Raw genomic sequence first — 26,184 nt, forward strand, 5'->3', positions numbered from 1 at the left:
TCCAAGAAAGTTTTTTTCTTTTTTTTTTTTTTTTAAATACTATGAATGCATTCCTCATGTCTTATCTGTAAAAAGGACCAAGCTGACACCGACCTCTAATTTCACTTCATCCAAAGTTGTTTTAGACTCTTGTGCTTCTTTAGATAGAATATCTATTTGGAGCTTCATTTGTTCATTGTTTTCTGATGCAGCTACATATTTTTGCTCTAGTTCTTCATGGAGCTGTTTAAGTGCTACATACTCCTGATCAGACTTTACATATTTAAGTTGTGCATCTGCTAGATTGTCTTTTGATTTTCCAATTTCTTCAGTCATATGTTTAAGCCTAATTTCATTATCAGCTACTTCAGAAAGCAGCTTTTCTCTTTCCAATTTTAATAAGCGTAGCTCCTCACATTTTTCAAGAATCTGCCAACAGAAAAGCAATATTAATAGCATTTTCTAAATCAGTATTTGTCATAGCTGCATAATAAAAGACATGTTCATATGCAATATAGGAAAAAAAGTACAGGCAAACACACAGCACAGTACATTGGGTTTTGCTTTGTTGGGAGGGAGCTGCCTAGCAAACAATCCTTCAAATCAAAGCAAGACAGACAAGCTCCTTCCAAAACCTTGAAACCTCTCCTCTAACTCTAAATATTTCTTTTTTCCCATATTTGAGCTAGGACTGGACCGATACTCCTAGCTGTAACTCCTAAACTGAACATTTAGATGTATCAATACTTTCTGCATGATACAAAGTTTATAAAGTTGTTAACGTCTAATTAAGTTTTGTTTATTAGTGGAAGTAGATCACTGGAAGGGTTTGGAACTTTTTGGAAAGCATTCATGAGTTTGTGAAATGACTTGCCCTGCATAATTTTCACTGTGCATACTTAGTAGCAGGTATTTAAGGATAAACAAACGTAGAAAGTGTTTACAAACAAACCCTTTAAGACAAATTTATAGCAAGCTTAGTCTACTAAAGCCCTGACCTGCCAGGAAACAGAAAAGTTTCCTTACAAGTTTTCCAGAATTTGCAAGTTGAATCTCTCACTTCTCAAGCAGCATTTCTGCTAAGAGGTCTTGAAATTTTCTCTTCGCCCAGTTAGACAAAAATTCACTTTTAGAACAGTAAACCAGGATCAAACAATCTTTATACATACACACACAGTTATCAACAGTGACCATGGCAAGTAGTCAGGCAAGTGTTGGACTAGAAATTCCTGATTAATTATAGTAGACTTTGTGACTAAACATGTAATCTTAAATTTATTCCTAGGTGCAAATATTAAATACCTGAGGAACAATAATTTAATGAACTTAGTTGTAAAATCTCAGGTTATTTGATTCAAGACAACTTTTGGCTTTAAAACTTCATATCCAATAGGCCTCCATTAATATATTACTAGTCAAGTACAATATAAAAATAAGGAAAGAGTTAGATTTTTTTTTTTTGTTTACCTCTTTCTGCTGTATCTCAACAGTATTTGGTAAAGACTGAAATTCTGATAGCTCATTTACTTGCTTTTGTAGAAGTGCATTCTCTTTCAATGCTTTTTCTAGTTCTGCTTTTAAGTCAGCTGCCTCTTTTTCCAGCTCCACAAGAGAGAGCAGATCTAGAGAATTAACAGATTTAGATGAATAAGAGTGTGAGAGAAGAAAAGCATGTTTTACATTAAGCAGAAGATTTATAATGCATTCTGGATGTCATATCAGTATAATTCTAGAAAAGTATATTTTACAACGGCCACCAATTAAAAGATGAAATTACTGGTCTGAATTTGGTCATCACTTGTTGACATCTAGTTTAATTTAGGTTCTCCCCAACAGCCTTCATTAACTTGATTGTCTTTCTGAAAAATACAAAACATCCCCTAAGTTGCAGTTTTCCAAATAGTTCAAGGAAGTGCTAAAGCAGTTACTATGTGCGAGCAGTACCAGATATTCTAATATTTTATATTGACAGAAGCTCAGGTATTTGAGAAAACAAGAGCCAAATTCTTCCCTATCCCCCCACCATTATGGGGAAAAAGGAGGAGAGGGAGAGGGGAAAAAAGCACCAACCGACACAGTACCTTTTGGAACTTTACCCTCCATCAGTGAAGTCAGCCTTGTGTTTTCTTGAAATACAGACTGCAACTCTTTCTGCAAGTCAGCTTGCATTTTTTTGTAACTGGCTTTTCCAGCTTCTATTTGGCTTTGATAGAATTGAACATCCTGTTGCATTTGCTTGTAATTATTTAAGAGTTCATTCTTCAGGAAAACAAAACAACATGCCATTCACACACAAAATAAAAGCCTACTCGCTTAACATTTAAAGATTGCATCTGTCACATTTCCTGATATCACTCTGAACAGCTTTGGCCTTGATAAATTGTGGCTTATTCTGCCATACCTAAGAACTGCATTCCTGCCAGAGTCCTGTAACAAAACATACCTTACCTTAGAGTTCAGGGCCATAACTGCTTCTACTATTTTGTCTTTACTCATTCAAAGCTCAAAGTAAGCTCCATCCCACTTCTGAGTTCACATCTCTTATTGTCTTTTGTTCTCTGGTAAAATTTGCTTTGGAGTCTTATGTCCTAGTAACTCCCTAAAAACTGTTCATTTGCTCTCTCTCTACTGGTAAACCTAAAACTAACCACCCACTCCTGTGGAAGAAGCCTCTATTTTCTTTTTATTTTTCTCCTAAAGACCCATTTTCCATGAATTCCATAATAAAAACATTACTTGGAGCATGATTCATTAGCTTTCTCTAAATACTCTACTACATCTTGTCTTTATCGATTGCCTTCTTCACTAGTCTGGGAACAGACAGGCCTTTAACATTTTGTACAGCTATAAATGCAGTTTAATAAGTACTTGCCATCTTCTCCTTCAGCTCCAAATTTTCAGTTCTGAGGAAAGCAGATTCTTTTTTGGCATCCAAGGCTATAGCTTCACTATCTAAGAGGGATTTATTCAACTGCTGAATTTCCTCAATTAGCTTATCAGAATCTCCCTGAAAGAGACAGATAAATACTCAAAGAAATTAAAAAATATATAGCCATAATAAAGCAAATGTGTTCATTATAATGTGGTTAAAATGTAAATACAGGCTCAGAAAACTTGGTAAATTTACTCTAAAAGGAACAGTAGCAGGCTCGTTTGAGAGATGGGATAAAGAGCAGCATTTCCCATAGCTTTACTTCACCGGAGTACTGCTGTATGATAATGTAGTAATTAGCATTTTAAGCTTTGTAAAAAAAATTCCCTAACATCTGTAAAGAAGCAGATTTCAATTATACCAAGGTTATACCTAAATTTAACCCATCTCCAACAAAGCCAAAACCATCTCTCAACCCAGCAGAAAACCCAAATTTACCACTGAAAAAGATATGTCCTTTTTTTCCTCTCCTGCCTTCTGTAATTCTTCCACACGATTCTGTAGTATCTTTATTTTGTTCTCTTTCTCTTTCAGCTGTTCCAATTTGGAGTTTATTTCTGCCTAAAGGTTGGAGAAAAAAAAGGGAGAAGGAAGATTCTAGTACCCTGTTTGGTTTCTCAGGCAAGAATTTTCCAAAAGCCTGCTTTGTACATAGTAAGCATTCATGGGTTTTAGACATACCCTCCTTATAGCTGGTAAGACTAACCCGAGCCCAATGATGCATAGGTTGTCCTCAGCAGATACAGTATTTCAAGATAAAACAAACCAAGCACATTTCATACAAGTCTTATTGCATGTAAATTCACAGACAGGCTCACCTCAAGTTCCTCATTGTACACTTCAGCATTTGAAACTAGTTTCTTTAAGTTGGTAATTTCATGCATTAGTTGTATCTGTGGAGCAAATTGAAGCAAAATTGCAGAGGATGTTAGAAAGCACCCACACCAGTAGTTTTAGTTGCCAACACCATGAAAATAAGCAAGGTCTATCTTATGTTTTCTTTTCTACTAGTGGGAAAACCATATATACACACACAGCTCTATTTAAACAGCTATAAAGCAAGTTGCTACATGTTCTTTCAAATAGCTAGGTGAGATGCAAAGCTCTGTTTTAGCTTCCCAGTAATTAGAAAGGATTAAAGTACAATTTAATCTGCAACAGCTCAAGAAGCAAGAGCAACGTGATCAAAGCAATTAATGCAGAAATTGTACAGATATGACACTTCAAATTCTAGTCATGTTATGCAGCTTTATGACACAGTGCAGATATTTATGATTTAATCTATTCACTAACAAGGATGAGAAGGTGCCAAAATTGAGGTAAAGCCAGCCATGAACACATTCAGTGACATCCTCTGAAAGGAAGCATAAGTAGAAGACTAGATAGAAAAGCACTTCTAAAATTGAAGAACTCTTTTCTTTTGGTCTTTACTAGAAAAGCTTTACAATAAGCACTCATCTACAAGTACTTCTCTTTAGTCACAAGTGTAGGAAAAGAGAAAATGCAATCTGTGATTTTAAGATCAGTGAAAAGCTTTAAAACAAGCACTCTCCTGTGAGTATTTCTATATAGTTAGGAGTATAGCAAGAAGAAAACCCAATCTGTAATCTCAAAATCAGAGGATTGTTGTAGAAGATATGGTACAATACTACTGTCAGAAGTAATTTAATGTCATTATTAGACTAATAGAGTTTACCTGTATATATCTGTGGTGATTAAATTGATGGATTTCAACTAATGTATTTGTGACCATTCAGTATTGCTGTAATTAATCTGCTACATGGATATCAACAAATGCTTACATTTTATGGACTGTCTTCAGATACATATGTGAAAACATGCATCATTCAGAAAGCAATTCTTGTAATAGAAGCTACTTTAGAACATTGCATCTGTTATTGATACACAAAAGCTTTGCAGGGAAAAACTGTAACTAAGGATTTGCTAAATTTGGCCGATAAGGAAGATAGCACAATTAGTCTAGTATACAAAGGGTCTTCTAAAAAGAACCTTAAATACAAGCTAAATCATATTCTATTATGGATCTATTTCATTTAAGATCCATAAATCCTTGTAGGGAACACAAAGGAAATGAGAGGTGATCTTGTTAAATTGTAACCTGAAACAACAATGCAAAAAGATGTAACTTCAGCTTCAACCTTAGTTTCATGGTCAGAGGACATTAAACAGACTAGCATGTACAAGTAATCTGCAGAGAAGGTATGAGGAAAGAAATGGAATGTCTCAATACCTCAACTTGTTGGTTTTGGGGTTTTGTTTGTTTGGGGGTTTTTTGTTGTTGGTTGGTTGTTTTTTTGTGCTGTGACTTATTTCACAGTCTAGCCCTTGGGCAGCTAGAACCTAATACAAGTAATACAAATTTTAGGTTCCAGATTCAGAGCATAAAACATTTGGACATGCAAGGTACACCTCCACTAACAGCACAAGGAGGTGAAGAGAACTGAAAGTCAGCATTTCCTATATCGTAAGTTATCCAGTAGGTAGGTTTACCTTTTCTGACTTCCTGGCACAAAATACAATGTTTCAATTTTCCACAGACATTACTATTCACACTATTATTTTTAAATATTTTATTACTAAGGTAAATAATATGTTAAAAGTTAATGCTCACATAGTTCAATGGATTACCAAAAGCCAGAACTATCTTGGATTGTAAGCCAAGGTGTTTTGCACAAGAAATATGTGAAGTATGGTTTAGCAACCATACTTCAAAACAGTTCTAAGGTGTATTTACGCAGCAAAACAACTGTCTCTTCCAGAAATCTAGAGTGAAATTCAGATCATGCATATATAAAAGTATATGGATGCATATATACACACAAATATATGTTTAACCAGACTGCAGTATGCAACTGTCCAAAAATTTAAGTCCAGATTTTACACACTGAGTAAATGCAGTTTAAATCCTGGGTTCACTCATTCTGTTGCTGAACATAGCTTATAACACCATCTGTTTGTGAATCAACATGTAAGTATATGTACACTGAATAAACTCTAGAAAACATTTAAGCATAGAGAATTCTTATCTCTATTTATTTCAATGCACCTTACCTCATGATCTTTTTGTGTTTGTTTTTCCAGTGCTTCAAATTCATCCATTTCTATTTTTTCTTTCAGTTTCTCCTTCATTTCATTTATTTCTAATTTTAACCGCTCATTTTCCAAAACTAGGTTATTAAAGTTAGCTTGTAGGATGTTGACCTCATTTACAGCAATGTCCTGAAGAAGCAGCACAAGCAACTTTAGAAGTTGTTCTTGGAATGTCAGTCTTATTTTCTAGAAAATAAAGAACAGACTTACCTTTTCTAGTGCTAACGCTTCACAGAGTTGCACAGATTCTTCAAAGTCTCTCTGAGTCTAGAAAAAGAATCGCTCTCAGTTAACGGATCTACAAGATCAAGCAAGTTTGGTATTACATTCCTTGTTGCTTGTCTTTTCACAGCTAGTCCTATTTAAATACCAAAGCTTACTGGATCATTCGCCACAAAACCATAGAATCACAGAACCATCCCACAACTTCAGAGCTGACCAAGAGACTTACTTTCCAACTAGTTATAATAATTCTTCAGACATATAGAAGAATATTGGTGTTCTACAGAAGAGTAAGGCTGATCTTACTGAGGAGCATGTAATGTATATGCACTGTGGTAGACAACCAAAATAGATTACAATGTTACCCAATTCATGTTAGGTCCAGCAGTCCATTCTACATCCGAAGTTTGATCAGGAGCCATCAGACATTGGTTGTCATGTTCAGAATTCTCTAACATAGCTGAAAAGAAAGATGTATTAAAAAAATACAGTAGCAGTAGATTTTAAACTGGACATCAAGAATTATTTTCTTACCAAATAATTTTATCACATTGGAAACAATCATTCAATGACAAAGATGTAGAACACTGAGTAGGACTTCTGAATCCCATGATTTTCTCTTATGAAAGGGAACCACACTATAAGTCCAGTCCCTACACTTACGCTGACCACCTTATCACAAGTTAATGAATACTAAACCAAATCCAGAATATATACTGAATTACAGACTAGGAAGAGTGTTTAACTGTCAAGGAAAGAACCACTCAACAGTATCCTGCAAGATTTAAAGAAAAAAGCACCACCCGCCCACATACAGAAGAAAATCCTGACAATCCACACACAAGCAAAAAAGCTTCACAGAAGAATAGGTAATAAGGCTGTAAGAAAATGCAATTCAGCTACAATACTGTCCAATTATTCTCTTGTCTTCAGTTCAACTTTCCTCATCCCTCGCTCCTCTAATAAGTCCTTGCATTTCTCTGTATCTCAGTCTGATCTTTGAGTAATGACTTCTCTATTCTTGTTGAGGATTTTGGAATTTCACACACACCCCCTTTTTTTCCCCCCTCCTTTTTTGGGGGAGAACACAGTTTGGATGTTAAACAATAACCTTGGCTACTTTTACAAAAAACTGGGGGGGCTGGGGTAGGCTGCACGGCAGAAGTATTTGTAGACCCTGCCTTTTACCTCACAGCTCTTACCTTTGGTTTTAACAAATTAAAGCTCAATATCCAGAAGTGGGGGAGGGAGAAGGTGTGTTAGAAAGTGTGTACAGGGACATTTGGCTTTGCTGTTTTTTCCGTGTATGCACTATCAGAGAGTTGACTTATTCCCTTTGGGAAACTAAGTAATGCTTGCAAAGTTATCCAACAGACCTTTGCTAAACATTATTTCACCCGGGATAGTAAGACTCATGCTCCCACTTTTTAAATAAAATGATTCTTATTTCCAGCGCAAGAACTACCAGTATTATTGTGCTAAAACCACTTCCCTTCAAGGCAGCATCCTTTGCTGGCAGAGAAATGTAATTTCCTTACGGGCTACAGGTAACTCTTTCAAAACTGCGTTCATGGAACATAATCTGAGTAGTATAGTGCCAAGTAAATGGAGCTTTCATATTATTGGCAAGTTAATTTGCTTTTTAACTTAGATTTATTAAAAGAATTATTTCTCATTTCAAAGCTGCTTTGCAGAGTTTCTGTATTTTTTCCTGAAGATACTTACAATCCTCCATGTCTGGTAGTGTCGACAGAGACAATTTCATTTTTTTTGTTTCAGTCAGCCTTGGTTTTTCGAAGTCTTCAAAATAGCTCACATTCGCCTGGTTTATTTTACCAGGAGCCCAAGTAACTCTTCTTCTTCTCTTGGCCTTTAAAAAAAAAAAAGTATTTACAGAAAAAGTGATACAACCAAAGCTCTAAGTATAGAGTAGATGTTGCATTAGGCTAGTTCTATAACAGCACCAGCAGCTAACTACACAGTGTTTTGCAGTTTCTTCAAAATTAAACTACAGCATAACAGTTTGAAAGCAAAAGTCTCTGTAGTCTGTTCACTTCAAGGCAACATTTAAAATAACTTCTGAGTGAGTATCAATTCAAAGTTACCCCTTTAAAAATAAGAAAAGTGATGTGAAAATTGCCTATCAAACTTATTTTTCATTGTCAATATACCCTATGTATTTAATATTACCTTTTGCAAAGTATTTCAGAGTTAACAAATAAGATCTAGAACAGGTGCTTACTTTAGCATTCTGTTTTGAGGAAAAGGAGGCAGAAGTCACCAGCATCTCAGTTAAGTTTCGTATCCTATCTTCCTGTACTTTTTGAAGAGAGTTTTTTTCTTCCAACAGCTGGGCCAATTGGTCTTTTTCCATTGCGTGAATTTGAGTCTTCGAAGACACCTTCCATAAAAAGAATATTAATCAAACTGACATTTTAAGAGCACAAACTACTCCTACAGAAGATACACAATTACTAATATGTGTGCAGTTGGTTTTAAATATATTCTTTTAAGCCTGGAAGAGATGACTTTAATCTTTAGCAATGAAACCAACAATTTAGTCTACACTTAGTTTTAGTTTACTAATTACTAATTACTAGTTTAGTAAACTAAACAATTTAGTTTAGTTTTAGTCAAAACTCCCCAAAACAATACAGCCTCAGATTTTTCTAGGGACAAAAAAAAAAAAAGAAAGCATTCTTTCAAGTGTAACATAGTTTAAGACAACCTTCCCATGGTGCCAGAAGCCTGAAGCTCTTTGAGAACTATGATTCAGTTGTCAAATAACAGCAAGCTACTCTAATGCATGTGCTCTCTTAAAATTTGAAGTACTGAAAATTTATTCTGTTGTAAAGCAACTGCATTAGAGTAGCTAGTTTTTTTGACAACTTTATCATAAGCTTACAATACTTTAGAGTAATTCAAAGTTCACATGACTTTCCAACAAACTCTTCTGTACTAAATTATTTCCCTCACTACCTACTATCTCAGAAGACAGCAAACACACTTCTAGGTGCAAGTTGATACTGCAAATTAATTCTCTTTAAAAATAAGAGGTCAATTATTTTTCCTTAAACTTTTCCTATTACTATTTTTTTATTTGCAAAAAAAAAAAAAAGCATCTTTTGATGATTTAATCCACCAAAACAGTATGTTCAGAATTGTGATTTTCTTCTGCTTTATCTTTTATAATCTATGCTCTAATAAGATTTGCAAGATTGCTCCTCAAGTCCATAGATTTTTGGAGAAAGATGAACACAAGAGACTACACTGTTTGGTGGGAAGTTACTATTGTTCATTTTTTAAATGTATCTTCTGCCTATACGTGACATACGCAGTGATCTTACGCAGTTGAAACTTCTTGCAACTCAAACTGAAGTTAAACATCGGTAAAGGGGAAAAACATGAATTAAGTTGAATCTTTTATTGCAATATAAGAAGTTATCGAATGTCAGTTAATTATTCCTTTTGATCTGTGGCAATATTAAAGTGTGCTATAAGGCATGACAAATTTCTATTTCTTAAATACATTAACCTACAGAAAGAAAGCAATTCAGTTAGTTGATCTCATTCAGTGTTAGCTTTCACACAGATATGTTGACTATCATCAGTTGTTCTAAACTTCACATCACCTTTTCAATTTCTATTCTCTCAATAGAAATGACAGATGCCACTTTAAACAGTTTACCTACCCCTCCAAATTTAACTGGTTTTGGTTTAAAGCAGAATGTTTCCAAATAGCTATCAGTACTAAGGATAGATTAATTTTAATAAGTTTATTACATACTTCCTCCAGCTGTTTTTTCAAATCCAGAATTTCTTTGCGGTATCTCTTCAGGAGGGCATCATCATCAAGTACTTCATTGACTTTCGGAGTATTCTTCATTCTTTTGGCTGTATTGGCAAACTGGAAGAATATTCTCTCATGGGCAATAGTTAGAGAACAAATGTATCAAAAGACTTATATCTCATATTTCCCAACAGAATTAAAAGGGACAGTTTATTAGATAAAGGACACAAATGTTTACATTTGCTTATGTTTCATGTATTCTAAGCTTTGAAAAGGTAGGTTTTCTTTGCTCAATATTAATACCTAAAAAAATGGAGCCTAACATTTAATCAAAAATATACCAAGGTTTTTTTTTATTTAATAAAAAGCTCAAGAGACCACCAAAAAGGAAGACAATCCTACCTAAAGAATACAGTTCATGAATAGTTCAATTACCCTTTCCTGTAGGACCTAACATCTTGTGTTAGCAAGGACTTGTAGTTCTAACTGTGTTTGGAAAAGGCAAATGAGAAAACAGAGGTTATCTACTGCCTGCAAGGTGAGAGAAGGAGCTTTGTTCCAACTGCCAGAAAGCTCGTTAGACAACCTAGTACAAGATGACAACTGGGAAAAGATGTGTTCAAAACAAATATTTCAAGTTCCAAGTTGACAGAGGACCTTTAGAAGATTCAAGTGACTACAGCAGATTACATTTTCCACTCCTCCAACCTGTCTACAATGAAGCCTTGACTCAGAATAAGGCTTGAAAACAGGTGAGAAGTTTTACCTGAAGGGTACTGAGCGTTTCGTCAAAAGAAACAGGAGTAATTGTACAAATAATAACCGTCTTAGCATTTCCTCCAAGGGAGTTCTGCAGAATTCGAGTCAGCTTGCTGTCTCTGTAATTTATGAAACTGATGAAAAAGGGGGAAGAAAAAAAAATGAATAAAGAATTCATATTTTTGTATAGAAAAAACACAGTAAATACCTTTTCTAGAGGTAATACGTTATTTGAAATAGTTACCTACATAAAATAGAAATATATATAAAGGATTTCAATTTCTTAGTTTATTAGTGACTTCTCTTAAAACAGGTATACAAACACAAGTGCTTACCCAGAAGGGTCATCACAAAGTTTTTTGATAACTTGACCCAGAATGAACAAGCTCCGGTTTATATTGCAGCCTTCTTTCAGTCGGACACCTAGGTATCACACAGTAGGTTTTTTGTTTTTTTTTTTTTCATTTAAAACAACATTAAGATACATTTTCAACCTGTCAGGCTTTTGTGCTATGTTATGCTCAGAGGTATTATTCAAGAATTAAATCCAAGTGCCACAATGCACTATGACCCATCAGCAGCCAGTATCAAATCCTTTATAATAGCCAAAATGCATCAAAATAAGATAGTAATCTATCACAAATAAACATTAATCTTTACATAGTGAGTAGCTGGGACCATAAGAACTTTAATTTTGTTTCCTGTTTAAATTTTGCAGATGCCCATATTTACATGTGTAAGTATACCAAATCAGCCTTAGAGACAACTTTTGGCTTAGTTATTCCTTGTAAGAGAGAATACTAATTTGTGTTCCTCTCAGATAACTTTTTTTTTTTATGATACAGGCATTTTTGTGTAGCTTCGTGCTGTCATTGTTAACAATTAAGCTTCCTCTTAGCTAAGGAGTGAGCCATCTGTTCACCTTTACATATGAGTCTCTACAAGCTTCTAATGATTTCTTCACTACAGGTGAATCTTTACTGATTCATCTCCATTCTACTAGTTCAGTGCATGACTGTTGCTGGACCTGCTGCTATTCTAGAAAAGCCATATTACTACCTAATTGTTCGCACTTTACAGCAAACAATTGTGTTAAGTGCAATTGTGTAAAGTGCAAAATACATTTTGTATTTTCCCGAGTAGATCCTGCCCTACCAATGGGAAAAAAGAGATTTGTAAACAATAAGTAACACAACAGCACATAGATCAAATCATTTCCTTTCTATCAGAGTCTCTCATAAGGGTTAATTAACAGACATGGTCATTAGGAGAGCCTCATTAACACTCACCTTCAGATCCTGTTTGACTAGCTCTTTCACTGCCTGCCAGATCTACCAAGTTCTGCAAATTCATTAAATATTTCACAGGTTAGTTCTGAGGCAATTTAGTTTTAGATCATCTTAATTCTAAATCTCTGCTAAGCACTTCATAAACTAAAGTTACACTTAGAAAAAAAGCAAGATGTCTGTCATTATTGGAACTAGTCGATAGCTACTACACACACCAACCAATACTTTCAAGGTACATAAGGACATGGAATAAGTTTGTATGAACTCTATTAATCCCACTCCGAACAGTATTTCAAATTTGCAGTGCAATTCCCTCTACCCTCAGTAACAAAAAGATAAACATAGTTTCTCAATACAGAAGCGCTAATTACAGATTCAAGCCATAGGAAGCTTCATAGAATCACAGATCATCTGGTTCAATCTTTCATGGGAAAGAGAGCCTAGATGAAATTATCTAGCACCCTGTCCTGAATCAGCTGTCTCTCCTTGCCTGTCATTGTGGGGATAAGGAAAGGAAGACATTAAATACCAGACGAAAAGCCTCACTCAATCTGGTTCAAAGTCAGCTAGTACTTTATAGCATCCCATAACAATTTGCCTGAGCAAGTAGCCCTCACTTTAATTGGCTTCTGTTTCAGAAGGGTAAAATCCTGTACTGACTCCACCAAACAACAACAGACCAAAAAGGCCAAAAAACCTCTCCATCTCCCCCCTGGTAGAAACGGTTACTATAAAGTCAGCTGGAAGAGAGACAGGGCAGACAGAGGGAGCTGGTGTAAGAAGAGTAGATCCCATAACCTATGGTGAGGAAAAAAAGCAGGCAGTAGTTTGCTCAGATATTGCATGAGCAGTGCTTACATTCAGATCCCAGAGCTTTTTCTTATGAAGCCAGAACAGAAAGCTTTCCACAATGCGATTGACTTAATGCTATTCTGAATTCTGAATAGGAGTGCTCATGCAGATTTTGGCAAGCTCGAATGCTTTCATATTGATTTCATTCCTCCGGTTGATTTGGATACTTTTCTGAGAATCAAGGAAAGGCTGTATAGAGAAGGCTTCAGAAACCAAAACACTCCCCTAGAGATCAGCAGTGTATTCCCCCCAGCTTAGGATATTTCATATACTAGTAATCCACCAAAGAAATGCTAAGTGGGGTTACTTTTGAAAAAATGAATCTTCTGGCAATTGCAGCTGTAGGCCACGTGTTCTTTTAACAACTAAATTTGAGGATAAGAGAAGCCTTAAGGTTACCCACTTTAGAAGTTATTTCACTGCGCTTGTCAGTGATCAGGAACTGTGTGTTGGGATCAGGAACTTGTCAGTAGGAGAAGCTGTGTTTAACAAAATGCAAGAGCACTCTGACAATAGTGCCTTACTCTCCTGGGAAGAGCATAACACTCCCCAATCCAGCATGAATTGTCTAGGAACTATTCCCATGTCAGAATTCCCTTTGGTGGGAAGATATCCTCTAGATAACACCCCAGGAGTCTCCCTCTATACAGATGATCAGAAACATGATTTCTGCTTAAGAAACGTCTGATAGAAGTTAACAACAAAGCATGCTTGTAACGTTATTATAAAGTAACATTCTTCTCTCAAACAAGCAGTAACAGTAGATTCTCTACTTAAATGTCTACTTAATAACTTATTGGAGTACAGCTTACCAAGTGGGATACCATCACTGCTCCATCACAGTTTGCATTTGCGGGGTCACTTCGTTCTCTGCTTTCAATGATCTAGAAGAGGGTGCAATAAAGTTTTTGTCACTTCAAAAACAATAAAACCCCTCCTCATAGTGAAATAGTTTTTACCATCCTGAAGATAGTGTGGGAACGGCTGCTGTGTTCATTCATTTTTGTTTCTCCATAATGGCGATTTTCTGTCAAAAAGCAATATTAGAATACTTCTGCTTATATTCGGATAAACTGGAGATAACAGACAAAAAGTACAATTTTAAAACTATCTGAAAAACATGGATTTCTGAATACAATCTCAAAGAACTACCCCATGATTCTAGATATATCCGATTCATCAATGCTTTTTTAAGATAGCAGCTGACATTGGCTAAACAACTTACTTTCTCCTTTTCTGATCCATTCCATAACTTGTTCTGGGGCAACCACCACCTCTTCAATCAGGTCTTCTACATATGTATTCCTCTTAAGAAAAATAGCAATAAATTTTACTGAACTCTAAAACTCACTTCAATACATTAACATTGCCAGCAATTATTATGGTATTTATTCCAATTTGTTTCCTTCTTAAAAGGAAGCAACATCAGTTGATCATCTTTTTACTCTGAACACAAGGAATAGAGAAAGTTTAGACCTTGATCAGAACTGTAGCCTAAAGGCACAGGAATCAAACAACAGAGATCTAGAAAGTTTCCTAAAAATAAAACTGGTAAGGGAAATATCCTTCTGGACATTTTCTGAGGGAATCCAGGAGTATATTTCTCAGTAAATGTTATAAGGCCATAATCATATAACTATTAAGTCTCCCTTCTTCCCAGGTTCCAAAAGCATTGATCATTTAGGGTACTGAAAGAAAAAAAAAAAACCAAATGCAAAACAAAACCACAAGCCACCAATTTTTATTATTTGCTACAAAACTTGAAGAGACTGAAGATGGTATTAATAAAGATTTATTTTTCCCTACTGATCATCTTACTAAATAGTTCTAGTCTGATGGATATTCTGTGATTACAGTTGGAGAAAAGTGTATCTACTTTGTAGATTATATGAAGATGGTATTAAAGTAGCTCTGTATATCTGTTGAAGACTTCTAACACATTGAGCTAGAGGCTTAATATCTATCACAGGTAGCTAATAAAACCTCTACAAACAACTTCCAAGTATTCACTGTGAAAGTTAAATAAAGTATACTATCCTGAAAAACTTAGCGGATTAAGTCTATATTTACAAACATTTATAAAGATAAACCTGCAACAGCAAGCCCAACTTCACTGTTGTTATTCTACTACATCAAGTGTCCTTCTGGTAATTCTGAAGATAACAATTACACAATTTGACACAGAAAAGTTTTCAACTAGATGCTTCTGAAGACTGCTTTTTCTTTTTTTTACTACTTCCTTTACTCTAAGCAGATACAATACTTACACTACATGACATCCACTTACATTAACATCCTCACGAATTCCCAAAGGCTTCTTTTTCCTGATATCACAAAGCAAATCCGTAATGGTTTCATTGTAGATTTCCATGTAAGAAACCCTTAGCAAGAATTCTCTATCTGGAATCTAATGTCCAAAGGGAAAAAAAAAAAGGCAAAAAAACCCCAACAGACTAATCAATGAACACCTTTTAATGCAAGTATTCTGAACTCAAAGGTATATGTTTAGATATCATTACACATATTTCTTTGCCCCCATCCTCTTTGCACATTAACATCTACCAATACAGGATCATTTTTCTCCTATCCCATCTCTTTCCAGATGCATTAATGGTATATCACTTTTAGTAAGTTATAAAAGATAACTGCCCTACAGAAGTGTGACAATAGTCACTCCACTTAAGTGCCTTTTCCATATCTAATTTCCTCCTGCTTAGGCTCTTTCCTCTCTGTGTACCTAGTCTTTTCTCTCTGCTTGCTTATATTTACTTTGCTGCTGCTTCTCCTGCCTCCCTGGTAGAGAACACTGGGGTGAGGAAAGGCTGCACAACGGACTCAAGGACTACAGCACCATGGAAAGTTTTCTTGGCTTTAGTTCCTTTTATAGACCCCTTAATGTACTCTGCACCTCCTCAAAGGAGCAGTGACCATTTCACATAACTGATAGCAATTACTTGAAATCCTCAAGGCAGAAGCAAGTGCTCTGCAGGTGATGTTTTGGAAATCCCTGTTTGAACTTACACCTTTTCCTTACTTCCTATTAGCATTGAGCAATTAGCCTATGATTCTTTTGAAAGCCTGAAATAAGTTAATTTAGTGTCACGTTCTTCCCACTAAAAAAAGTCTTTAATACTGTTAATTTTTTAAAGTTTTAAAATAGCAGAATAAAGAACACAAAGCTTCACATTACCTTATCTACCACATTAATGAGCGAGCATCTACTTACACTTGTAATCAAGGTTTAGTATATTCGTAAGTTTAACAACACCCCCTCAGTTTTGTTCTGATTTGACTCCAACTAATAGAGTCCCATTATCTTTTTTTTTAAACCACTCATCTTTGCAAGGCTAGCAAAGCAACTGCAACATATGGTCCGATATAAATTCATTTCCTTCACAAGCTCCTTGATACTATAATTCGTTTTTCTGTAACAATCACAAATATTACTAGTCCTTTCAGTCACTCCAATTTAATGGAATTGCTCACCTCACAAATAATTTTGAAAACATGTTGAATTGCCTTAGGGATAATGCCCACAGAATCTTCATTTCCCATCATTGTGTATGTCTTCCCTGAAGCAGTCTGTCCATAAGCAAAAATTGTGCCTAGAAAGATGGTTGAATTTTACTAATTACTTATGAAATACCTCACAAACAGGATTTAAACACAGTTTTAAAACTTACCATTATAACCTTGCACAGCTGACTGTATAATTGGAACAGCTACACCTTCATATAACTGCTGAGTGTTGTCACTTGAGTGAAAGACACGATCTTAAAAAAAAAAATTAAAATAAAGCATGTAAATCAATTGTATCGCAAGTCAAAAACAAGCTGTCGTCTCACTCAGTATCGCCAACTTCAAATCCAATAAATGGGCACCAGATAGTTTATAGGATAATTCAAATATAAAATATAATTATGACACTACTAATGTAGGCTTTTTTTTTTAAAAAAACAAAATATTAAACCCAGAACCAAGAAAGATACAATGAACAGACAACAGACGTGTCAGGAAAACTAAGAATGATGGACACAGTTAAATAGTCATCCCATTTAATCCTAAAAATAGTTATGGCTAGTTTATCTATGAGGATTGTAAGCCTGACAAGGCAGGCTACTTGTTAAACTCCTAGCTTGGAGCATGCTTTTACTGAATCTATAATTTGGGAAAAAAATCTTTGTAGTGGCTACAATCATATTAACAAGTAGGGTGTATCAGTAGGAAGAGACTCAAGGTGAGGCAGTTAGTTATGAGGATCTAACATCCACACTAGGCACTTTTCAGTTTTGGGTTTCCCCACCCCCTTCTCCTTAAATGCTCTGGACTAGCCCTAGTCTAGTCTATTTGTAACTGGAATTCATATGAAAAGAATCCAGCTCGTGTTCCAAAACCACTCTACAGCATGAACCAGAACAAAGAAAGCAACGTCTATCAGGAAGCTGACTTCAAAAGCACATTCCTGGTACTGACTAAAACTAAAGTCCTGTGTGCTCCAGTGACAGTCCTTCAAAATTATTAAGTTGGAAAAAAAGTTCAGGGACGTTGCAAAAAGCTAAGGTCACTGATGTTAGCATACGTTCAAGTAGTACAGTAACAAAGGTCCATGCAAGCATCAAAATAAAATAATCGCTTTCATATTCTTACCATAACTGAATACTTTTGTACCATTCACTTCAGAAATGGTATTATTTTCACTTTTCCAATGGAGTGACACTTTATCTTCTAGAGCATTTTCTCTAAAAGAAGAGATATTCTGTTAACTTCGTTAGGTTGGGACACTGCTCCTATAACGCGGGTCTACCCCCTTACCGCGAGCACCTCTCTCCCCCAGGCCCTCGCCAGCCCTGTTCCGGCACTCTCCTTCCTCCACGGAGACGGACGCCGCGTTTATGCCCCCGCCTCCCCGTCTTCGTAGGGCGGTAGCGGCGCTCCTGGGGCCCCAGCTGAAGGTGAGGGGGACACAGCAACACCCAGGGAAGCCGAGGGACCCCGAGGCTGCGGGCAGCGCTGCGGGCAGCACTGCAGCCGCCCCTCAGGCCGGGGGCTCGGATGCGGCCCTCCCGCCTGGACGGAGCCTCACCTGGCGATGAGCGGCCGCACACGCACACAGACCGTCACAGCTCCCTCGTCCGCCATGCCCGCGGCTGTTGGGCACGAGGCCGCCCTCCCGGGCACGCGCTGCCTGTGACAGGGAAACCGCTTACTCCTTTCTCGCCCGCCCGCACCCAGGCGACCAACGCAGCAGCCCAACCGCCACCGCCGTTTGAACTTCTCCCGAGGCCGCTTCCTATTGGCCCGCGCAGGGCAGACGCCACGGCGGAACGTACCACTCGCCAACTGCTGACGTGGGGGGGGCAGGGGAAAGCGTAGTGAGAGATAGATGGCTGAACAACGCATGAGCTGCCCCTCGACACCCCCCTGTCTGTCGAGAGTCCCTGCGATGGTGCCGGCCAGGGCTGCGGCGCCGTAGGAGCGGCGCTCTGCAGGCGGCAGCGCGCCCGCCGGCGGTGTCAGCGTGGTGCGCTCGGCCGGTAACCTGATAAGCTATCTACTGAATTTAAATAGTATGCTCTCACACATAAATGCGACGTGGCTATGTAATTATGTTTAATTTTTTTGTTTTGAGTAAAATTTATACAGGTATTGAAGTGCGGGTTAGAAAAACAACATGAACGTTTGGTGGTTGGTAGCTAAGTTGGTTCAAAGCAGTATTACTTTAGGAAACCGAAGCAGACTGTGTTTGCCCACTCTTCTAAAAAAGAGGCTACTTTGTTGTGTTGTCTTCCAGTGAGAGCAATGCAGTCTTCACGCCAGCGCGGGTGGGCTTGGGGGGCAGGGAAGAAGGGGAAGGCAGCTGCAAAGAAGAGCCTACAGAAATCAAAAAAGAAGGCATGCTCCAGTTGTGTTTCTTTTAAGGTCAACTAATCAATGACTAATTTATGAAAATACTATTCATGTTTAAACTTTTGAAATAAAAATGTTTCCCCCTGTATTTTAATCATCCTCCTCCTCTTCATCATCCTCAGCAATGTCTTCCTCATCTTCCTCTTCCTCAGCTGCAGCTAAGGCTTCTTCCCTTGCAGCCTTGAAAGCCAGCTCCTCTTCCAGAGTGGGGTCTCTTGTCTCAGTGATTTCTGGCCCGCTGGGGTATTCTGCTTGCACTGGTGGAGGCAGCGCGGGAGTATGGCTCTCTGGACTGTATTTGTGACCCCAGCCAAAATAGATGTTATCAAATTTCCTGAGAAAGAGAAATGAAAGATCACACATTCTCCCACCAACAAAACATCAGTGGAGATACTGTCAGGCTTCCTTACTCTGCTGTGCAAAAAGTCACTTGTGCAGATATAACAGAAGTATTTAAAAGATGGTACCACGTGTAGTGGAAACGCATGAACATTAGAACCACAGAATGTAGCTATTTTTATATAAAGTACCGCAGACTCAAGAATATAGGTTTTAAGTCAAGGACTGTGCCCAAATACTAACTGGACATTTACATCCATTAACTTTATACTAGTCTTTCCAGTGATGATTCATTTTCAGTCTTAAACACATATTTACTGTTGCTGTGCACATTTAAGTGCCCTTCTCCATCAGTCTCTGGAATAGTTAGAATTCAGTCAATGAATTAATAATAAAGCAACTTTGACTTCATTAGACAGGTATCTGTGTTTAGCATATACAGTCTGTGTTGTAACCATGTCAACTAGCTACTCACTTGCCAGATGCAAAGGCATATGCTCCGGGCCATCGGTTAGACCGGAGGATTGCAACAGCATATTGTGGGATCAGGTCTGTAGAAGGCTGAGCTGTCCAAGCAGGGATGTTCTGAATTCCTGGAGGCAGCCAAACACACAGAGTCTATAAATAAATTGACTTATGAGCCTCTACAAAATATTTAAGACTGAGCTACAAGACTTTCACAGAATTCAAGCAATGGTTGTAATAAGTTGCATGTTACAAGAGCCAGAAGTCAGAAGCCATAAATGTAGGCGCTGTATTCAAACAGGTGGTTTGGATGTGTGGGTAGGTAGCACAGGAATGCTAATAGAGCCACGTACAGAAAAGATCATGCTCCCGAAATTCAGTAATACTCACCGCTGTTTCTTTTGTCAAGGACTGTTTATCACTTACGGATAAATTATGTAGTTATATTTCACCTTGATCAAAGAATGGAGAGTAGGAAAATAATTTACTATTGATGTAATCTAATATTCAGGTTCCCATATTCCCATGATTTGCTGCAGTAATATGCTACAGGATCTAAATTCTTATTTGTATATCTATGCATGTGTGTACGTATATATATTTTATTTACATGTGCACACACACTTTTTTTTGTCTAAAAAGATGATGGAAAAATAGCTGAATGTATTTCATGTAGTGAGCTGTCTTGAACTTGCAGTAGCCTGACAAGTCTGACGTATTTTTTCCCTTTGTATTCAACAAGATTGTTAACTAGTAAACCCAATTATTTAAGTTTTAATGTCAATACTGTTAACCATTTTGCTTTTGATCAATTTTGTAAAAGAATGTGCTTACCCCACAGGGGCAAACTATATTGCTCCATGAAGTGTCAGAGACCTATAACTTCAAATATTTACTACCTAAACGCCAACATTCCTAGTGTCTCTCTATCAAAAACTTCATATTCCACGAAGAATACCTTCATCTTCAGAGAGGGGAGTGAGAAGAGGAGGTCCTATTTCTTGCTGTAGTTCATCTGGCTCCTCTGCTTTCTCCTCCTCCTCTTCTTCTTCTTCTTCTTCTTCCTCTGATTTTTGAAAAGGATTAAGCCAAACACAGCGACCCTATAATTGATATGGAAAAATAATAAATACATGTAACAATCACTGAAAGAATGCAAGCCAGTTAAAACAATTGGCTCAGATGCACGCACACACAGTTAAGGGAGGGGGGGAAGAAAAGAAAAATATATAGTCCATAATTGGTATATTGTTGGCAGAATATTGTATCCTCTTGGCAGAGTATTCCCTATATCCCTCATTCCTCCCTCATCCCTGCTTACTATTTCAGAATAACCTTATACCTCTGTCATCAGCTTTTTGTTATTTTGTAGTCTTCAGTTCCTTGCCAGTTTGGTTTATATCCTTGCCAGATTACCAGTGACTGCAAACTAAGAGGCTTAATTTACGGACTTGGCCCCTTCCTTTTAAAGTCTGCCTTGTTATTTAGCTAGCAGTCAGAGGAACATAACAAAATATTCCTAAGATTCTAATGCATATAGATTTTATTTTTACAACTATTATTTTGCTGGTAATAATTTTAAACCTTATTTCCTACCATTTGCCGTTATTTTATACTAGCATTCTTGAATTGGTAGACTGGCCAGCAAGTCATCCAGCAATGATCATCAAATTAGTAATACCTCTTTCCAGCACTAGCCTGATATCACAAGCTTTTAAGCTTTTTCATTTGCGTGTTTCACAGCAGAAAGTAAGCAACAAAAAATAAACCAAAAGAATACATCAAATAAGTTCAATTTAGCAGACAATCATCAGCTATCTGCATTTTAGCATCCTACCCAAGAAAAGAGAATTTAAAACATTTTTGTCAAGTAAGGACTTCAAAAGAGAAAGCCTAATAGAGAAGATTACCAGAAATTATTGTTATCTATCGAGGCCTAACTCCATACTGTTATCTAAAGATAGGTTTCTATCTCAAGAACACACCATAGAAAACAGTACTAAACCTAGAAGGTTCCTATATATATATAAAATATATAAAAATATATGCTATATGTAAATATGTGCAACATATTTATATATTATATACTATATCAAATATATTTTCTGTAGAAAAATATTGCAGTCCGATACTATTTCTGGTGAATAGTTCAAATGTGCAGGTGAGGAGTTTTCATTTACATTCTGAAACCCTACGAGGACCACAGACAGTGTGAATGGTATCCAAGGTCCACGTGAGCTATGCCAGAACATACCTGCTTTAGAATACTTTGTGCATGGTGTACCCATGTGGAGAGAGAATCCACCATTTCAGCCACAGAAAGGGGCTGAAAATCAGGGTTTTCTTCATATGTATCTCTTCCTCCTCCCCCTTCCTCCTCTTCATCTCCTTCTTCCTCTGCAAACTGGTAAAATCCAATGGGAGAGATCTGGGTTCCTGCTGAGATCCGAGCTATCTGTGCACGCAGGTAATTGGACTCATTTCCAGGGAAAGGAGGAAAGCTCACAACAGGAGCATCCAGCCTACCGGTGAAGAACTTCTTGATTTTCCTGGCACAGACAATCTGGGCTGGCGTCACTGGAGGCAGCTTCACCCAGGGTTTGCCTGGCTCATTGCAGACAAAGTAGACATATTTATTAGCCCCAGTCCCATTTTCTTCTTTTGGGATGACAGGTGGGGGCTTATAGGTGGACTTTGGTGGTTCATCTTCTTTTTCTTTCTTCTCATCTTCGTCTTCGACCTCACCCATCTCTTTCCCTCCTTCCTCAATAACTTCTTCCTCTTCTGTTTCCTCCTCCTCTTCCCCTTCATGGTACTGTACTTCAGCTATAATATAGTTCATCTCCAGCCCCAAAATTTTGCCCCAGAAGCGACAGGTCTGGATTGGCTGAACACTAATTAGTTTTTTAAGAGCAAGGAATATGTGATAGGATTCATCTTTGCTCAAGCCAATTCCAGCCTGTTCAAAATAAAAGGCTGTTTCCATCACATTAGGTAGAGGGGTCTCTCCCTAGGACAGAAGATCCGGAGTTAGAGCTGAAGAATGGTATAATTATCTATTTGAAAAATTAAACGTTATCCACTGAATGTTATACTTTCCTACAGTGCCACTCACTGGCTCAAAGTGCTTTGCAGACTTTTATTCACTACATCTTCCACTATCATTTAGAAGATTTAAAAATGCCATTTTAAGGGAAAGAAGAGAACACAGATGAACTGCAGCTTTTAGAATATGGGATTTCAAAATTCAAACTCACTTTTAATTACTGCAAAATAAGGAAAGTCAGAATTCTTACACAGGATCTACAAAGGACTTCAGTGCTAGGGCATGTCAGCTCTGTAAGAGGCCTTGATGCCTACAGTGTCACTGTGTTTGCTTGTGTTTGTGGCAGATGCATTTGGGGAAAATATAATACATATTTTATATATTTACACACCAGATCAGCAATATTTCTCTGGAGTGAATGTTGTTCTTTTGAACACCTTGGCATAAAGCTCCCTGCATTTTTTATAATACTGGCCCCTGCTCTTACTGAAGTCCATAATAAGACTCCAGCTGGCTTCAGTGGAAGCAGAAATAGGCCAATAATGAAGATTTCGTTATTTCCATTTGCTTTATCACCCTTCTCTCATTTCATGGGGGTAGGTGGTTATATCACACAGACAAAGATATTAGAAGTTGTACATGGCAGGGTAGGGAATTTGGAAGAAGTAGTGCTAGTTTCACGTGGAACTTCTTTGGCCCTTCCAGGTTTCTTATATCAAAGCAAGATGGACAGGAGTATGAAAAATTCAAAATTCCTTTCTGAAATACCCTACTTTTTTCCATTTTTACCATCATATACTGTTACTGTAAAATAAGTAATAGGCTATGGATAAGATGAAAGACTAGCTCTTCTGTTGTTAGTATTTGTATTCTGCAATGACAATTCATTTGAATATATACTGGTAACTTCATATGAAAATCAATATCTTGTTCATTAGTTAAAGGTTCAGGATATTAGATTTACTACAGGAAAAAATCCCAACTAAGTAATCAGAGGGCTTTTCTTCTTCACAACTAGACATGGGACCAACTCAGCTATGAAGAGGGTATATGGTACTGTGGCTGCAATTATTTATATGATCATGAAAGGCAGTACTACAAGGGAGATCACAAATTCCTCCCTTCCTCCTTTCCCTTCCCACCATCCTCCCACCCATTCCCTGGTATATATGATATCTATTTTTCTCTGATAATAACTCACTATGTCTTCTTCTAGTTCTTCATGTCCTTCTCCATTTGCCTTGAGGAACAAAGCTTTACGCTTTTCTGCAGCTTCAAATGTTGGAAGAATCTCATGTTCATCTTGAAGAGTGTCCATTTTTTTCTGAAACTGAGCCCACTTCACATCCTTGCTGATATTCTCAATTATGTCTACTGCATTGGTGGGCTGTTCATCCAGTATCTTTGTTAGCATATTAGCAAGATGATCATATCTGTCATATAAATGTAAATATTATTGGCCTAATATACAAAAGTCTTAGAATATTATGTTTTTAATATCTGAAGTAGAAGCTAATCACCTGGAGCTTTGGAGAAATCGTTGGAATAGTTAGATTAAAGGGGGTCATGGAGCATGATGGGAAATTAGACTTGAAACTAGCCTGAGTATAATGTACTTATCAGTAGTCCCATCTTCCATTTTTGGTATATACTGCACCTGCCTCAGGAGCTGAAGCTGAATTTAAACTTGCTTTTAATCAAATCAATTTCCCTTTGAATTCTATAAATTCCCTTAGGAATTTTGATTCCAAAAGATGCTGGACACACACAAGTATCACACAGCGATGAACTACTGCATTTATAACATGTTCTCCCGTTCTATATATACCTCCCTGGTATCCCTCCCTTTCTTAACATAACCCTTTGCCCTTTTACCAACACTACTTTTCTCTCCACTTATACTTCCTACCCCTTTCAATTGTGTCCCTTTTTCAGACTTACAAGTTCAGGCCAGATGTTGTGCTGCTCTTCAATAAATAGGCTTTTGCATTCTGAATTGCCAGCATTCGGGATTTGGGATCGGGTATCTGATCATCATATGGACTGTATCCTGGCTGATAGAGACCATAACCTGGTTCATATGGCTGATAGGGGCCATGCCCACGTTCATAGGCTTGACAGGAATCTTGTCCTACTCCATATGCCTGATAGGCACTTTTTGGTTCTTCTGTTTGGTAAGGGTCTAATCCCAGTGCATGTGACTGATACATGCTTTGCCTTGCCACCTGTCCTTGATGAGAGTCTTGTCCCAGCGGGTATCTCTGGCTGATGTTTGTTTCTGGCACCTGTAGCTTCTAAGAGGCTTTGTTCTGCTCCCCGTGGATGATAGAGGTGTTGCATTGGGGTCTGTGATTGATATGGTGCTTGTCCTGGTGCACGAGTCCGGCTGACACTTCCTCTTTGGTCTTGTGCTTGGTAGGGGTCTTGGCCGGGCGCACGTGGCTCATAAATGCTCCTTCTCAGTCCTTGGGGCTGATCAGACCCTTGCCTTACCCCCTGGTATTCATAGGAGGCCGGTCCCGGTTCCGAATGCTGAGGCTTATAAGGGTCTCGTTCAGGCTCAAAGCCCGCAAAAGGCGCCTGGCCGGGGCCCCGCTGAGGCAGGTGGGAAGTCTACGGCTCGGGCCGGTCGGGGCTGTGTCCGGGCCCCAAGTGCTCCCTGAGGCCTCGCTCCTGCCCTTTCCGCGGGACAGCCTGGGGCGGGGGCTCCCCGGGAGGCTCGGCCGTGGCCTGGCCCGAAGGGTGCTGGCCGGGCCGGGGGCACCGAGCCGCCCTTCAGCCGCCGGCGGCTCCGTTCGTTGCGCAGCAACAGCTGCCGCCCGCGGGGCGGAGCGTGGCCGCGGCAAACCGGCCGCCGTTGCTTAGGACGCCCGAGGGGGTGGCGGCGGAAGGGGTGGGCGCGGGGCAGGGGCTCGGCGCTGCTATCACATTGCTCCCCGCGCTCGGGAAGGGGTAGCGGCTTGTCCTGGCGCGCTAGCTGCGCCGGCTGCAGCCAGGGCCCTGGGGCTAGTGGCGGCGCCATGGGAGGCCGTCGAAACCGTTGGCGGAGCCCCGCGCGCCGAGGCTGGCGGTTGAAGCCGTTGGAGGCGCTGGGCGCGCGGGGGAGCCACTCGGTGGCGGGGGTGGCCGTTGGAGTTGCTGCTCCCGGCTGCCTCCTGTTGTTAGCCGGCGAGCAGGGCGGTGTGCCGTTGGCGTCGCCGCACGCTGAGGAACAGCAGCTGGCTGGGAGAAGGGCCTCATTCCCGAGGGGGCCGCCCTGGCCGTCAGCTTTCCTCAGCGCCGGGCGGGAGATGCGGCGGCTCCCTGAGAGGGCTATCACTGTGGGCAGGCCCCAGGGGAACCGCCTTCAGGGGGCTGGGGGCGCTCCTGCTGGGCTCGCTTCCCCTAGCCCAACAGATCTGGGGCGTTTGCTAGGTGGAAAACCCCAGCAAGCTGCCCGAGCTGTTACTTCTTTTTCTAGAGGGGTTTTCAAGCCCTGCTTGTTTCCTTTCAT

The 26,184-nt window shown here is 38.7% G+C and overlaps 2 protein-coding genes across 6 annotated transcripts in view; both read right to left on the reverse strand.

Moving 5' to 3' along the window:
* CENPE (centromere protein E) overlaps positions 1–18,206 on the reverse strand; it is a 38,752-nt gene extending 20,546 nt beyond the window's left edge. For 3 of the 4 annotated variants that reach the window (XM_072861897.1, XM_072861894.1, XM_072861895.1), the window contains exons 1-23: positions 18,018–18,206; positions 17,582–17,673; positions 16,618–16,707; positions 16,421–16,539; positions 15,222–15,341; positions 14,160–14,241; positions 13,894–13,961; positions 13,747–13,818; positions 12,083–12,134; positions 11,129–11,216; positions 10,801–10,927; positions 10,032–10,151; positions 8,487–8,645; positions 7,970–8,114; positions 6,610–6,704; positions 6,233–6,289; positions 5,984–6,151; positions 3,730–3,804; positions 3,350–3,472; positions 2,852–2,986; positions 2,061–2,238; positions 1,447–1,601; positions 94–408 (exon numbers count right to left, since the gene is read on the reverse strand). In XM_072861897.1, coding sequence (XP_072717998.1) covers positions 94–408; positions 1,447–1,601; positions 2,061–2,238; positions 2,852–2,986; positions 3,350–3,472; positions 3,730–3,804; positions 5,984–6,151; positions 6,233–6,289; positions 6,610–6,704; positions 7,970–8,114; positions 8,487–8,645; positions 10,032–10,151; positions 10,801–10,927; positions 11,129–11,216; positions 12,083–12,134; positions 13,747–13,818; positions 13,894–13,961; positions 14,160–14,241; positions 15,222–15,341; positions 16,421–16,539; positions 16,618–16,707; positions 17,582–17,673; positions 18,018–18,073 — 2,691 coding nt within the window. In that variant the 5' untranslated portion in view covers positions 18,074–18,206. The remainder of the gene's footprint in view (positions 1–93; positions 409–1,446; positions 1,602–2,060; positions 2,239–2,851; positions 2,987–3,349; positions 3,473–3,729; positions 3,805–5,983; positions 6,152–6,232; positions 6,290–6,609; positions 6,705–7,969; positions 8,115–8,486; positions 8,646–10,031; positions 10,152–10,800; positions 10,928–11,128; positions 11,217–12,082; positions 12,135–13,746; positions 13,819–13,893; positions 13,962–14,159; positions 14,242–15,221; positions 15,342–16,420; positions 16,540–16,617; positions 16,708–17,581; positions 17,674–18,017) is intronic. The other variant, XM_072861896.1, reaches the window with a different exon arrangement.
* A 356-nt stretch (positions 18,207–18,562) lies between these two features.
* LOC140651900 (radial spoke head protein 4 homolog A-like) lies at positions 18,563–25,509 on the reverse strand. 2 transcript variants are annotated; one of them, XM_072861993.1, is made up of 6 exons: positions 24,633–25,509; positions 23,893–24,124; positions 21,900–22,655; positions 20,604–20,748; positions 19,656–19,773; positions 18,563–19,175 (listed from the first exon to the last, which is right to left on the reverse strand). In XM_072861993.1, the coding sequence occupies exons 1-6, from the start codon at positions 24,899–24,901 to the stop codon at positions 18,932–18,934; spliced, it is 1,764 nt and encodes a 587-aa protein (XP_072718094.1). In that variant the 5' UTR covers positions 24,902–25,509; the 3' UTR covers positions 18,563–18,931. The 2 variants fall into 2 exon arrangements, 1 of the variants encoding a protein (XP_072718094.1); XR_012042585.1 differs by lacking the exon at positions 18,563–19,175 and adding an exon at positions 20,036–20,097 and having other exon boundaries at positions 19,655–19,773.
* Between the last annotated feature and the right edge of the window lie 675 nt (positions 25,510–26,184).

Source organism: Ciconia boyciana, chromosome 5 (genome assembly GCF_034638445.1).
Source record: "Ciconia boyciana chromosome 5, ASM3463844v1, whole genome shotgun sequence".
Classification (NCBI taxonomy): Eukaryota; Metazoa; Chordata; class Aves; order Ciconiiformes; family Ciconiidae; genus Ciconia; species Ciconia boyciana.

Excerpts from the sequence above, each read along its gene's own strand:
- LOC140651900 (XM_072861993.1), bottom strand. The coding sequence starts at position 24,901 with ATGTATCAGTCACATGCACTGGGATTAGACCCTTACCAAACAGAAGAA. Across the intron at positions 24,125-24,632 it reads ACAACATCTGGCCTGAACTT|ATATGATCATCTTGCTAATA; the intron begins GTAAGTCTGAAA and ends TTTATATGACAG. Across the intron at positions 22,656-23,892 it reads AAGAACTAGAAGAAGACATA|GGAGAGACCCCTCTACCTAA; the intron begins GTGAGTTATTAT and ends CTTCTGTCCTAG.